The 12,247-nt window shown below is 38.0% G+C and overlaps 1 protein-coding gene across 2 annotated transcripts in view; it reads right to left on the bottom strand.

Annotated features, from left to right (window-relative positions):
* prkcab (protein kinase C, alpha, b) overlaps nucleotides 1-12,247 on the bottom strand; it is a 164,474-nt gene that overhangs the window by 8,361 nt on the left and 143,866 nt on the right. For both annotated transcript variants that reach the window (XM_053653652.1, XM_053653657.1), the window contains 5 exons: nucleotides 12,034-12,174; nucleotides 11,124-11,297; nucleotides 8,602-8,693; nucleotides 7,618-7,680; nucleotides 2,629-2,767 (listed from right to left, as the gene is read on the bottom strand). In XM_053653652.1, coding sequence (XP_053509627.1) covers nucleotides 2,629-2,767; nucleotides 7,618-7,680; nucleotides 8,602-8,693; nucleotides 11,124-11,297; nucleotides 12,034-12,174 — 609 coding nt within the window. The remainder of the gene's footprint in view (nucleotides 1-2,628; nucleotides 2,768-7,617; nucleotides 7,681-8,601; nucleotides 8,694-11,123; nucleotides 11,298-12,033; nucleotides 12,175-12,247) is intronic.

Raw genomic sequence — 12,247 nt, 5'->3', positions numbered from 1 at the left:
TTTCAAACACAACAGACTCACAACAGAGTTTACACAAAATGGTGCATAAAAACCAGCTAAAAAACATCCTGTGTGCAGAGGGTCTGCAGGCTGAAACATCTTATTGATGATTGAGATCAGAGGAGAATGACCAAACTGGATAGCTGAAGCCTGGAAAAAGACCAGATGATTTTTTTTCTAATATGCAACTGTCCAGTTTCAATGAGTCTGTGCCCATGATAGCCTCAGATTCTTGTTCTTGGCTGACAGGAGTGGAACCCAATGAGATCTTCTGCTGTTGTAGCTCATACACCTCAAGGTCGATGTTTTTTGCATGCTGAGATGCATTTTCTGATCACCACGGTTGTAAAGAGTGATTATTTGAGTTACTCTATCCTTCCTGACTGCTCGGACCAATCTGGTCATTTTCTGCTGACCTCTCTTATCAACAAGGCGTTTCCCCCAACAGAACTGTCGCTCACAAAATGTTTTTTTGTTTTTTCACACCATTCTGTGTAAACTCTAGAGACTGTTGTATGTGAAAATCCCTGGAGATCAACAGTTTCTGAAATACTCAAACCAACCCATCTGACACCAACAACCATGCCACAGTTAAAATAACAGACATCACACTTTCTCTGTTTGATGTGAACATTAACTGAAGCTCTTGACATGCATCTGCATGATTTTATGCATTTCCCTGCTGCCAAATGATTGGCTGATTAGATAATCACAAAAATGAGCAGTAGTTCAGATGTTCCTATTAAAGTAAACGGTGAGTGTACATGTGCATGAACACCTTTTTAATTATATTACTGGAAACATATACTAAATAAACCTATTTCAATGTAGTTAGCATAATGTGTCAAATAACAAGAACATTGCGTTATAACATTATAAGGTTCCATCTTAATGTTTGATACTAATGTCGTGATTTAGGTACTCACAAAAAAATGCAGTCTGACCCATTTGTATAAACATGCACTGCTGTGTATGACATACATGAATCTATCCGTTTTATTTGGCTTGCATTGAGAGATTTTTAGACAGAACAGATGGAGGTGTGTTTTTCTCTTAATCCCTAAACTGAAGATTTTTAAGAACAGTAGATTAGCAAAAGGGGGAGTATTGTTCATTGTTAACACAATGTTAAAATCACATTTCTCTTCATCCAAGTATGATACAGACCCAGGTAAGTTGAAATCTTTCATACATTTGTACATACATCTACTCTTCATACAGATATGCAATTTACACATAAACAAATTTCGCCTGCTGCAAAATACATCAGCTTATTTTTATGCATATTGCCCCACTATGTTACAGAGTTAATGTGCAGCTGTATGTCATTTCACAGACACCAGGTGTTCCAGCAGAGTGTCAGTCTGACAAGGATTGTCAGAATAGTCTAATCTCAGCACCTGAGTTAGAAAAATCCAGCAATTTATTATAATATCTACCGCATTCAACCACTCAGCTGGTCTAAAAAACTGCTCAACAGAATGTGACTGGCCTGAAGTGGAACTGTATCTATACCTTTTCCATATTTAAATTGATTTCAGTCTGAATCTCTGATGAGATCAAACTGATGGAGATAATAAATAATGTGCTTGTGGAAAGCAGCAGTAAGAAACCTGCTTTCAGATTTGTCACAGCATGGTTTGTTAGAAAGAAGAAAGACATTGAATGTGGAATAATTAAGGAAATGTAAATTACTGAGTCAATACAAAGTACAGCAAAGATATAGTATTTGCTCAGTAAGGTTTCAGTGGTATATACTGAAACCTCTTTTATGACATTTTAGTTGTGTGATTATAGATTTCTATTTGCCCTCTAAAAGGTTCTTTCTCTAATTCCAGTCTGATCCAAGATGTTTCCATTTTTATTTCTCTATTATAATAATCTCGTAGTTGAGGATATCCAAGCAGATCCTAGTTTCTCAAGGAAAATGTACCATTTAAGTCTGAGCTGATTTTAATTCTCTATTGTTATGCAACCGCAATAATTCCCCATGTGCCTTTGGGCTTAAAGTAACTGCTGAAAAGCAGTTCTTCTCATCATTCAATTTGTAATGTAAATGTTGTTATTAGAACAAGTTATCAATTTTTGGATCAATTTTCAAAGCAGAGCTCTTATTCTCCAAAGAGTGTTTGAATATGACAATTATAGCAACCAATAAGGGGTTGGGTTTGGGCTGAGTAGAAATAGTTCTTTGAAGTTCTCCAATTCTTTGTTAATTAGAGTGTTCATCGTTGAGTTGTACATCTTTCATCATTTTAAATAAATCTAGTGTTGGTGTTTCTCTATACTACAGACTTCTTTCATGCACTGGTGCTTGGATATCACTGTGAAATAGTAAATCCTCCATTTAATCAGTTATTTCTACACCCTACATTGTAGCCTATGTTTACAGAAAGATTTTTGCCAGTAACTTTCCATATCATTAATCTCTGGATTCCTTCTGAATCCTGTACACTAGTAAGGCAGACAGGATAAAATAGATAAATAAAGAAATAAACAAAAAGCATGAATTAAAACATAAATTTAAAAAGACATTTCCAGGGATATGCAGCTGTGTGTCTAAATGAATAAAAGTAAAAACCCTGGCCATCTGACACTCTCCACGACACCCTTCCCCTCATGTCTTACCTCCGGGGCGATGTAATCTGGAGTACCGCAGAAGGTGCGTGTTGTCATGCTTTCATACATGTTCTCCTTGCACATGCCGAAATCTGCTATTTTAATGTGGCCTTCTGAGTCCAACATCACGTTATCCAACTTCAGGTCTCTGGAAGAAAACAGATAAGTGGAACACCAGTGGAGTAGAAGGAGGGCCACGATGGGCACAGTAAATGACAATGTAGCACCGACCAGTACACAGTTCTAGTATGAAAGTGTCAGATATAACAGTTAATGCAAAAAAAACAAAAAACAACCACCGCTGTAAACGTAAGCATAACATACTATGACATAGTATACAGCAGATTAGCTTTTACCATATATGGACATAGCAGTTATTGTGGTAGCATTCAGGTAAAGAGTATAATATGACAAGAAATTAAATATGATTTCTTTTATAAGTTAGCAGCAAAAGTACAGGTAGTCAGTACAGAAATTGCAGGGGGAGTGGGATAGTGTTCGGTTCAGTATGTGTGTGTCTGTGTGTGTGTCAGTCCAGTCTCTGAGTATTGAGGAGTCTGATCTCTTGGGGGAGGAATCCGATGGGCCTTGCGATCTGATACGGTGCAATTTCCGAACCAGACAGTGATGCAGCTGCTCAGGATGCTCTCCATGGTTCCTCTATAGAAGGGGGGGGCATGGGGGGAGATGGGCTTTCTTCAGCCTTCTCAGAAAGTAGAGATGCTGCTGGGATTTCTTGGTTATGGAGTTGGTGTTGAGGGACCAGCTGAGGTTCTCCTCCAAGTGAACACCAAGGAATTAGGTGCTCTTCACAATCTCCACGGAGGAGCCATCAATGTTCAGTGGAAAGTGGTCGCTCTGTGCCCTCCTGAAGTCAACAACCATCTCTTTTGTTTTGTCCACATTCAGAGACAGGTTGTTGGCTCTGTACCAGTCCGTTAACTGCTGAACCTCCTATCTGTATGCTGACTTGTCATTCTTGCTGATGAGACCCACCATGGTTGTGTCATCAACGAAATTGGTGATGTGATTCGAGCTATGCATTGCTATACATTTGTGAGTCAGCAGAGTGAACAACAGTGGACTGAGCACACAGCCAGCACCATTTTGGATCCAGAGAGGCTGCTGCGTGTTACTGCCACACCTCCATCTCGGATCATCTGTCATTTATCATTCGATACACTAAGTGGATAAAACATGGATGCCTCCTAGTTTGTCTTTTGTTAGCAACAAGCTAGGCAGCTAACTGTGACAAGTAATGTATATTTTCTTCCTCAACCATTTATAGTCTTCCTCAAAATTGACTGTATTGTCAATGTTATAGACTTAACAAGAAAATATGTCTGTATGTTGACTGATCTAAAGCAACCATTTATATATAGAACATAACTCATTTAAGAAGAGCTACTTTGTTTACTTCTGATGTTGTGTGCACCAATGTGGATTTGACGTCACTCTCTAAACTGAGAAGGAACTCGTAGTTGAGAAGACTACCCCTAGTTGACGAGCAGGAATTTCAAGTTGAGGAGGCGTTTTCTTTGGCTTTTCCTGGGTGGAGTTCCTGGTTAAAGCTGTGAGCTCGAGACAAAGGCAGCATTATTCTTGCCGGTTCTCAGATGTTACCATTCTCAAATTGGTACATTGTGATTATGAAACGAGTCTGAGTGGCTCTCTCCACCTTGTACAGAATTTTCTTACAGGAGCCTGTCCCAAACTGGCCTTGCTGAGAGCAACTCATTTGCTGGGGAGATACGAAGTTGCACTGGATGCACAGTTGATTTGGTGTGTTTATCCAGCTGAGTTGCGTGTGCAGCCAGAGGTGGTAGCCCAGATTTGGGAGGGTCGCCTGTGCCAGATTAACACAATGCCTGTTGTGTTTCTTCTTGTCAGAGTCAGACAGCCCACTGGGACAGGATGCTCTGGGCTCTGGACCAGATCATTTGTTATTGGCCTTTCCCTCTCTACTGCTGATTCATTCTGCACTGTACAGGATTTAAGAACCACACTGAAGTGTCTAGCAGTTTCCTCTTCAAGCAGATCTGCTGATCCCAAAAGGCACCCAACTTTGTGAACCTGTCCACTGACCTTAATGTCAAGTCCTGACAATGACCTGACATTGTTGGTATACATTATCCAGGTGTAACAAACCACCCCAGATGGATAGGAAGGGTAAATTAGAATGCTAGTTACATATGTAAATGTGGTTCTGTCAGGTGTGAGAGTGGATGCAGTTGCAAAAATGTGCTCTTATTAAAAAAGAATAGAATATCAAACAGTTTGAAAATGTCAGACAAAAGCAGAGTCAAAAACATTCTAGGTTAGGGTGAACTTACAAACAGAGTGGGGTAGACAAAGTAGAATCACAAAACCAGAATAGCTGTAGCAATGAAAGGCTTGGCCTGTGAGGACAAAGGTTCACTGAACAATATTTTGTGGTTTGTGGGAGTTTGGAGTCGGGGGGAGCTGGAGCATGGCTGTATCTCAATTCTAATGATGCATCGAACAAACCTGTATTCTCATGATGACTGATCTTGCCAGGCTACCTTCAAAGAATGAACTCAGAAGGACAAGAGGACATAGAATGCATCTTTACGAGAATTGAGATGTGCTGTGAGCTTCCTGTTGCACAATGGATGTCCCAGCACATTTCTAGTAGTGGGACCGGGTCCTCATCTTTTCAGTGCTCCCTAAGTAATATGTTTCAACTGGTTAATGCATTTACTGTTAACTGGCTGATTAATCAATAGTTAATTAAACATGTTTCAATGTAGTAAGTTCTCTGTTTGCAACTGTGACCTCACGTTAACTAAAAACTAAGCTAACGAGTTAACCGTTACCTCAGGATGGAAGCGTAGTTTAATTAAAATAATTCTGAGGGATAAATTAGATTTTTCAACAACCTCATATATATCTCAATCTAAATCATTTATCAGATCATTCTTTTTAGACGCATATTTTGATTTATTTCGATTATTGTCATAAAAAAGATGTTAAAACTACAGGTATAGGTCAGGCTCCCGCCAACCGACATTGTTTTGCTGCAATGAATTTTGGGATTTCAGGTGGGTTCGGAGAGCACAGGTCTTCATCTCATGCATCCTCGAAATTAAGAAAACATCCGGGTAATTTCATGCGTCCCCAATACTTGCTTGCTTGAGTATTGGAATTGAACTACGGCGGTGGATGACGTAGAACGAGTTCACAAGGATGCAAGATTGCATAAGAACGCATACTGAGAAACGGCCCATGGCAACTAGGAGCTGTAGTCCGGAGTGGCCACATTGCAGTATGGGAAATGGAGTCTATTGAAGATTCTGACATGACATGACAACTTCTATGAAATATATTTATTTGCTGCAAATATTGAATCATACATCACTGTGTGACTTCCTGGCAAGTGTAAGGAGATATCCAGGTGCTACACACTGCCCCCGGCAGTTATCTGGGGTTCAGAGAACCACAGTTACATACAGTCATAATTCAATCAGTTGTATTGAGTTGATATTTGGGTGAAGTAGCCTATTTGTACACGAGTGTGGAAAGTCACATCCTTCAGAGCATTTAATATGTTTAAATTACACTTGTGCCAACACAAACCATAGAGTATTCATCTAATGAAAGCAAATCTGAAAAGCCTTCTTCATACATAAATCCATTTTTCTCTCAATCCATTTGAGCCCTCCACAAATCAGGTGAGAGTGGGATATATATTAGAAAAAAGATATGAACATAGTTACAAAGCAACTGAGATGTCAACTATCTTCAGTCTTTTATTTCTTTATTGAAAATCTTGTCCTTGCTTGTTACCATATTTTAGAGGGTTATGGGTATTGCAAGGGAAAATTTTTTTTGTAGTGGCCCTGTCAGTGGGTGTGTATATTTGTATGTGTATCTTCAGCACCATCAAGGAGCATTATTAATACCGATGATGTTTTTGTTCTGTGAGGGATCAGAAGCAAGGGAGGGCAATGTGACAGGTAAACAGCCTTTATCTCTTACTGTCTCTCTATCACTCAAGGTTTGAGTAATTTATCTTCATAAGTGTCACAAGACTGACACCACCCAGACATGATGTCTTGCACTACAACATCAGTGTATCTGTTGTAAACTACCACCTGCAGTACACCATGTATTCGTCAAACCACACTGAGTTCAACATTCACATTCTAGCAATGTATTCAACTCAATGAGATGCCCTTGGAATAAAAGCAAACACTGTGGGAATGTTTAGACTCCCAGTACTAATGACACATGCGAACACAAAATATAGAAACTAACCATCTTAATTTACCATGATCAGTCTTAACCCCACGTACAAAAAAAGCCTTTTATAAGACCATACAATATACTAAATAGTAATAGTCTGTGCTTCATATTCCAGTTGTTGAAGACACATGCACTAGAAAAAGGAAAGAAAGAAGCTAACCCAATTCCTGTTAAACAGCTGGGTAGTCAAATTAGTTGATATAAGCTATACTCTCACTATACTCTGACAAACTGTGCTGCATTTTGTAGATTTATTTGTTGCATGCTTTCTGACGATTTCATTCAACTGCTACTTTAACGTAGCATTACTGCCCAATGATATAATCATTTTCTTTAACATGTCTGACAATTTTCAAAAGTAACTGTCAGGGATATGTAGAGGAGGCAGATGCAAGCGCAGCCTTTTATTCTAATGAAGAATGAACGATACTTCACAGACAGCACAAACTTAGACACCAAAATATGAACTGTGGTTTCAAGGCAAACACATACACAGACTAGAGAGAGAGAAAGACAAACACTAGACCATAATGTATTATATTAATTTATATGCAAACAATATTCAATTTCTGTAGAAACATCAGTTGCAAAAAAGTGAGGATGGAGCACTGTAACTGTAACTGCATTACTGTGTAACTGTTTTCACATGTATAACTTAAGGCTACCGGTTTTAGTGTTTCATTCTACCAATATAAAGACAGAAGCAGGCATTTGGTGCAGACTTAGACCTACCTGTAGATGATTCCCTTTCTATGAAGGAAAAACAGACCCAAGGCTATCTCAGCAGCATAGAACCTATAAACACATAATAACGATATGATCAGCCTGGTGAGGTCATTAGAAAAGTCTTATAGTAGTTTTCATCAGCTTCATCAGTTATCAAGAACTAACAGAGACTGCAGGGCTAAAGCCACCCTTAAACATAAATGCAACTAAAAGCAAAAAAGACACTGAGCAAAGTGTATTTGTAGACCTACAAGGTTTCTGCTATTATTAGTTGCAGCCCAGGCAGCCTTTAGCCACATGGAAACCCATACCTTTGCCAAATTATATATATATTTGTGCAGTTTTATAAGGAAATGAATTGTAAGTTTTATTGAGCATCTTGCAGAACCAGCCACAGTTCTTCTGGAGACTTTGACTGTCGGACTTGCTTCTTATTTTTGTAGCAAAACCCAGCAGCCTTCATTGTGTTTTTTTGTTGGAAAATTGGTCTCTTAAGTAATATGCTGCTTTCTTTAATGACATACAAGTCTTTTTTTTAAAAACAAGATTAGAATGTAAAAAAGATTACTAAGTACAATAAAAGATTGCTATTGTTTACTGAAAGCAGTATTATAATGAATTGAACTAATATCGGTGATAGCCATTGTAAGACAACAATTTATGCTATAAGCATGCATGCATATATACAGTCACTACATTAAAATTAAGCAAATCATGTTCAGAGAGTTACACCATGCACAAATCAATTAGTAGTAGCCTTCTAATCTGGTGCAAATGCATTTAACACAAATCTTTCATCCGTGGCATGATACATACATCCTGCAAGCCAAATGATGCAAACCAATTCTAGGTATGCACAGGAAGTCTGTTAAGGACTGATGTTATGGCTGTACCTGCACATGTTTGTATCACTATTTAAAAGTCCTACGTACTAAGTATCTGAGAGTATATATATGTAGCAATATGCATTATAATAAACAAATCTCTTACACAGCCTGAGGCTCCTTAAACTTGCCCACTTGCTGGATGTGGTACATCAGGTCTCCTCCGTTAATGTACTCCATCACAAAGTAGAGCCGATCCTGCAAAAGAGAGATCAATTCAGAGAGGAAATCTTCAAAATGTCATGCCTTTATAATAATACTTATATGTGAAGATTTTAATTTGTGTGTTACTGACAGCAATAACTGACATGCAATCAGATTATTTGAACAGACTTATAAAGCAACCCAAACTAACTAACCGAATTGCATCAGTTTTATATAATACATTCTTTAAAGATAATCAAATAACATGACGAACATGCACATTCCTCTTTATTTCTATGCCCACTTACAATGACAGTAATTGAATAACTACTTGATAGTGAAAACTACTTAATAATGACAGATGGCTGGAGATTTTGTGGAAACATTATAGTAGTATTTATGAACACCTTTTGAATAATATATGAAGGGCATGTGGAGGAGCACACTGCAATATTCATGGGCAGGATGCCCTTACTGAGTGTGCCCTGTTGTGACCCTTGAGAAAACCCACTCACTGATGCCTTCATATAGAGAAATATTTTCAGAAATAACCCAGCCAGGAACTAGCTAGAAGAAAGCCTCTACCAACTTTTGAATAGATAACAGGTTAAAAAAAAACCTAACAACACATGATGTATAACTGAGTGCCAAAATTTGCAAAGAAATAAAATAAATAAATTTTTTTTATAAAATGTAAAACAATATAAAATTTGAATAAGTTACAAATAAAATGTGGGTGTATCCACACACACGCATATCGCATGCACACGCATGCACCTTCCAACAAAGTCTCAAAATGTCACATAGTACAGCATTTGCAACAAATACAGCTCTTCTCCAGACAGCTTTCCCTACAGCCAATGTGTGGTAGCTTGGGAAAACACTTCACTTGGTCAAATTGTGACATTTTCCTCTATAGACTAAGTTATGAAACAACAAGCTGTTCTGGAATGATATACTGAACATTAAATAAGCACTTGCACAGTAATACATATTGTTTTTTGTTACATTTTTGTTTTTTTTTTAAAGTTTGTGTACTACACTGGAATTTACTGTATTAACCTTGGGCAGTGGTAGCTCAGTGGGTAAGATGTTGGATTACTGATCAGAAGTTCATGAGCTCAAAGCCCAGCACTACCAAGCTGCCACTGCTGGGCCCATGAGCAAGGCCCTTAATGTTCAGTTGTATAAATGAGATAAAAGTAAGTCACTCTGGATAAAGGCATCTGCCAAATGCCATAAATGTAAATTATGACTTCACAGCCCTTTTCCATTTAAATAACATGTATGGTGAAGGAATAAAAACTCAAGCAAATGAAGTGTAAAAAGTACAGTATATACAGCTATTACATTTTACAGTTACAAGCTCCAGTTTATTTATTTGGGTTAAAAATGTTTTAGTTCCTCTGGAAAAAGTATTTTTTTTCCATTCACCAATTATAATGGCAAATAGCAAACTGCTTAACATAACTCCATATATTCAACTCCTGAACCACATGCCCTGTGGAACGGTTTGTGTGGTTTGTAGTTGAAGTGGGAATTTTGCTGAAACATAAGCTTTCACAAGCTGCTCTGTAAAGCTCCACGTTAAATTAAAAATCTCATGCTCATGCAACTTTGTTTCCTCCTGTGGGATTCTAAATCACACACCTAGTTTGAAGCGTTTCTTCTCAAAAGCAAATTAAAAACAACAAAAAAACAAACAAACGAACGAATACTCTGCCCATCGTTTCATATCTGTAATCATATTCCTTAATCTGTTCAGTAATGTATTTGTATTTGGTTACAGCCCTACTACATACTACAGTCCCCTCCAAAAGTATTGGAATGGTAAGGCCCATTCTTTTGTTTTTGCTATACACTGAATTTGAGATCAAAAGATGAATATGAGACAGTAGATCACAATTCCAGCTTACATTTCCTGATATTTACACCTAGATGTGTTCAACAACTTCAAACATAGCACATTTAATGGCTATAATGTTCATCTTTTGATCTCAAACCCAAATATTTTCAGTGTATAGGAAAAACACTGGAAAGGACTGTAAGTATCCACTGAGGAAAATTCTTTATATGTGCTTTTGATAAATACTGATAAACAATAAAATCCAAATCCAGTGCAGGGTCAGTTAGCAGTTCTATATAGCACTATATTTGTTTTTTTGTTTTTTTCCAAGAACTTTAATTTGCATATTAACCTTGTGCACAACATTTTGAGATTTCAGAAATGTTGTGAATATTCTCCATTATGCTTTCAGGTGTCAGATCTTAAAGGCACGCACATATCTTTCAGAAAAGCTTTCTTTTCAGAAAAGGTCAACCATTACAAGAATCCCTGAAAGACAGTTTTTATATAAGTGCAGGTCAATGTACTCACTACTTCCTACAGGTGTATTTCTTTTTACAACCCTCCATTTTATCCAAGTTCTCTCTACTCCTATGCCCGTACCTCCCTTTATCTTTGTCTCTCACTCCATCACTCACCACTGTCTGGAAGCAGGAGTGGAGCTGGGTGAGGAAGGGTGGCTTATCCCTCAGTGCCAGCACCCTCTTCTCAACCATAGTGCACTCCACATCATCGTCCTGGATCACAACGTCCTTCTTCAGGATCTTGATTGCGTACAGCTCCTCTGTGGATTTCATTTCCGCCAGCATTACCTGCATGGGGAACACAGACTCCATCAGACTCTTAAGAGAAGATGTCAGGTTTAGAAATAGAGAACTGAGCAAGGATTCGAATTTTTATTAACTGTACACAAACTGTACACATAACAAATATATTTGTACTGTACAACACTGAAGGAGCAGTGCAAGTACACTGAATTGAATTAAAAAATTTTTTTAAACCAGATTCATTATCATTAATTATTGTATGCTTGTTCTGGAAAAGTATTTAAAATATTCACTTGGGAAGAAGTATCACTACTAGTGTAACATAACATGAAAAAAATGGTACACCATCATAGCAATATACGTACCGTCACACCACTAAATGCTACAATGCTAGCACAGTTAATACACATGAAAAACTAGCAGGGAATTTAGAATGATTTCATGAACTTTTTTGCTAACCAACCTCATTTTGAAATGATTCATTCTTAGTTAAGCTTAGATAGGGATGCTAGCATAATCTCATTTGCTCTTTGCTAACCAACCCCAGTTTGAAATGATTAGTTCTTAGCTGAGGAAGGGAAGTTACCATGATTTCACCCCGCTATGCTAACAGATGCCAGGTTTCATAAGTTAATTCTTAGTTAAGATGAGGAAGGGAAGTTAGCACACAGTAATCTCATTTGCTTACTGCAAACTGACCCTAGATTGCAAGTAAAATCTACAACATTTACAATAAAAGCTGACTGAGTGTTGAAATACAGGTTTGGGAATCATGACTGACCTTGCCAAAGCTACCCTTTCCTAGAAGTGCCAGGAAGTGGAAATCGTTGAGTCGAACCCTGTCCATGTTGCTGGAGGGAAAACTGAAGCGCCGGTGGTCTGATGGTGTGATCATTTTCTTGCCTGGGCCCAATTTAGCTTTCTATTAAAACAAGAGATTTTAATGAGCATGCACACAAACACACTCCACCCTATCACAGAATAGATCTTGCCTG

Source organism: Ictalurus furcatus, chromosome 2 (genome assembly GCF_023375685.1).
Source record: "Ictalurus furcatus strain D&B chromosome 2, Billie_1.0, whole genome shotgun sequence".
NCBI lineage: Eukaryota > Metazoa > Chordata > Actinopteri > Siluriformes > Ictaluridae > Ictalurus > Ictalurus furcatus.
This window is presented reverse-complemented; position numbering and strand designations above follow the sequence as displayed.